This window comes from Gobius niger (genome assembly GCF_951799975.1).
Source record: "Gobius niger genome assembly, chromosome: 1".
In the NCBI taxonomy this organism is placed as follows: Eukaryota; Metazoa; Chordata; class Actinopteri; order Gobiiformes; family Gobiidae; genus Gobius; species Gobius niger.
In genome coordinates this window covers 40,966,879-40,970,318 of record NC_136852.1, presented here as the reverse complement: position 1 = coordinate 40,970,318, position 3,440 = coordinate 40,966,879, and the positions used below count along the sequence as shown (strand labels likewise).

Genomic DNA, 3,440 nt, shown 5'->3' with positions numbered 1-3,440 from the left:
CAACGGAAACATCATGGACGTCGTTGCGGTCGCCGTGGAGTTTGTGTTTCTGTGAAGGTCAGTCCTGGGTTGTTTGTTGTTTTTTTGGTGCGTTTTCTTCTCTGTTTTTTTCCGGTGAATCACGAGGAAGTGGAGCAAAAGTGTCACAACAATCACCTCTCGCCACGAGGCACCGAGCGTTTGCTAAATCTAAAAGCTACAGACTGAAAGCTGAGGCGGCGAAGGACAAAGCGTAACGTTTAAACAGTTGACAGTAAGTTTCCGCAGACCCTCGTGTGTTTACAGTAAAGTGCAGCTCACGGGACGCGTCACACGGGGCTCTGGGGCTCGAGCTTTAAAAGGGATTCACCTAGGCCTAACTAAAGCCATAAAAGACAAACTAAAGCCTTAAAGGACAAACTAAAGCCTAAAAGGACAAACTAAAGCCTTAAAGGACAAACTAAAGCCTTAAAGGACAAACTAAGGCCTAACTTACTGTGTCTAAACTCTAACTTTCTTTGCGCTGGTTTGTCTCTGGTTTAAATAAATCAAACTGAGCCCCTCAATATGAAGTTTATGAGTTGCTGTGAGACACCACGACAATGACATCAACTGTATTTCATCATGTCCTGAACATACATGACGTCACCTCTGATTAAAACTACATGTGAGTGTTGTGTTTAATAAAGTGATGTCCGGTGTCTCTCCCCCCCACTCCCCCTCCACGGCCCCTGTCCGGACCCTGACCAGCCCGTGCCCCGTGACTCAGCTCTCTCCGGCCGCTCTGAGTCTGCCCCGGGGCCGCGGAGGAGCGGGTTTTCGGGATGTTTGAGATGAAGCAACAGCGGGAGTGGCCTCGCACTCACGGGGCGGAACTAAAAACACAACCTGCTCTACCCCCACTGGGCACCGCGGCTTTATAAACCTGCGGAGGAGCCACAGGCAGCAGAACAAACCAGAGACGCTCAAGGAGAAGCGACACTACTGAGAGACCGGAGAAACTTAACCCAGGCTCTCACCAGGAACGACAAACTAAACCGGAGACACAAGAGACAAAGCAGAAACTCCGGGGACTAAAGCAGAGACAAACCTCCAGAGACAGAGCGACCCTCAGACCCGCAGACCTTCAGACCTAAAGAGCTACAGACCTCCAGAGCTTACGCACAGATATATGGCGACCCTGACACTGACGCAGAGGCGCGAGCGCTACGCGGAGTGCCGCTGGTCCGCTCGCAGTACGGAGCCGGAAGTCTTCACCTTTGAGCGTGTGCACGCGCAGACCGCCGCGCTCAGCTGCCACGCGCCCGTGCGCCCCAAGAAGAGGTGCACGCGCGTCATGTACCCGGCCAAAGTGCGCATGCACCTCCCGCCGCCCGAGCGCAGCATGGTCAAGCGCGCGCTGCTGCTGCTGGTCATCGTGCTGCTGTGGCAGATCTGGACCGAAGAGCCCGAGAAGGAGCTGCGCGCGCACCGCCCCGCGTCCACGTGTGCCGCCGTGCCCGCGTACTCCTCCTTCGCGCACGAGAGCCCCGTGTGCCCCGCAAGCCCCGCCAGCCGCGCGCACGAGCCCGGACACAGCGGCTTCGAGGGTGCGCGCAACAGCTACGCCGTGGTTCTGCTCGTGGCGCACCGCCTGGGCTCGGACTGAGCGCGAGACCCCTCCACACGCACGCATGCGCCCGGACTGACGCACGAGTCTGGCATGACGCACGAGCCCGGACACAGAACCGAGCCTGAAGCCGGAGACCACGAGACCCCGCGCCTCGAGAGGCTCCAGGAGAGACTGATCCTGGATCAGACGGAACTGACGAACTTTAAAACTGTAAAACTGTTCAAACTGAAGAAACTGATGAACTGTTGAACTGACACTTGATGAAACTGAAAAGACTTGAAGCGCGTGCACACGCACACGCGCACGCGCCGCACTGACACGTGCTCATTATTATTGTTATCCATGTTATTTAGTATTTATTTAAGTATTTGCTATTTATTATTTTTCTAATAAAAACTTGTTGAACTGAATCTTCCTGTTTTCGTTTCTGTTTTCAGATTATTTTCTGTGTTCGATCAGTTTGAGGTAAAGTCTGGGATAAAGTTAGAGCTGAGTTTAGACAGAGCTCTGTTGTTTGTGAGCGTTCAGTCCAACCCACTTTATTTCTACAGCACATTTTATAAACAAGTATTTCCAAACAGAGCGTTACATAAGTCTGACCCACTTCACACAAAGAGCCCTTTATCAGTGAAACAAACACTGATCCTGAACCAGCTTGAGGTCAATGTGGGGAAAGTAGTGGGACTCCATGCATTTGTTTAAATCGAGTTAATTATGGCCTGGCTTTGTAATGCATTCATCGCATTTGAGCATCATTTATTTAGGGGTTGCAGGTGTCGAAAGTTCAACGCGATTCATTTCGATTCAAGTTTTGAATCGCACTAAACCTTATGTAAATAATGAATAATTAATGACAAGCTTGACTAAATCTGCCGTAATAACCTGCAGAGTCACGGTGATTCAAACGTTGCTTCACTTTAAGGACAGGCCCAGACGGATCCTTTAATGAAGCACATTCCTCACGTTACTCTGGTTCATGCTTCATCTGTCTCTACCTGCTTTCATCTGATTTTACTTTTCAGTCTATTTAGTCTCTTTAGTTTATGACAAATAACGTGATTGTTGTAAATGTGGGTCTGAGGCTTTTGTACAGTTCACCCTGCAGCACGGTGGCACAGCGGCTAGTGCGTGTGCTTCCCACCTGCCACCAGTCCCGCCTCAACCGAGCTTTACCCAAATCTAAAAGCTAAAAAGAAAAGCATCAAAATAGCGAGAAAAAGGGGATGAAAAGTCAACAAAAACGTGAAAAAAACATGGACAAAAAAACCTACAAAAATGTGAGAAAAACAACAAAAAATGATAGAAAAAATGATTTAAAAACAACAAAAATATGACAAAAATGTGGCGACGTGACGAAAAGTTTCCGTCACTTTTGTAGGTCTTAGCTTTCAAATGAGGCGTTACATTGTTGCTCTCCAGTCGAGAAGCTTTTAGATTTGGGTAAAGCCCAATATAAAAAAAAACATGAATCTAAAAGGAATTCCGTGGAGTATGGTGTGCCACAAGGTTCAATTTTGGGACCATTGTTATTTATTATTTATATGAATGATTTTGCTTCGCAGTTACTGCAGGTTTGTTTTTTGTTTTGTTTTTTCGCACTGGGGCAATGACCTTGAAAAATAAGTGTTTTGTGCTTTATCAAAAACTGACAAACTGTGATATAATTTCATTTGTCTTGTGTGGAGTCGGTATCGCTCTGTTCAGCTCAGAATATGGACCTCATCTGTTTATAAAGACTCCAAACTTCAGGACGTTTAGATTAGTGTAAACAGCACATTCTTAACATCAAGGAAACGGCAATAAAACGTGAAAAATAGTTTGTTTTTTCAAGATTGATTGGGGCCGACCT

The 3,440-nt window shown here is 47.8% G+C and overlaps 1 protein-coding gene across 1 annotated transcript; it reads left to right on the top strand.

Moving 5' to 3' along the window:
• Positions 1–708: 708 nt before the first annotated feature.
• On the top strand, positions 709–1,995 carry ier3 (immediate early response 3). Its single transcript, XM_079569031.1, has one exon. It carries the CDS (start codon positions 1,151–1,153, stop codon positions 1,625–1,627), a length of 477 nt encoding a protein of 158 aa, XP_079425157.1. The 5' UTR covers positions 709–1,150; the 3' UTR covers positions 1,628–1,995.
• Positions 1,996–3,440: the final 1,445 nt, after the last annotated feature.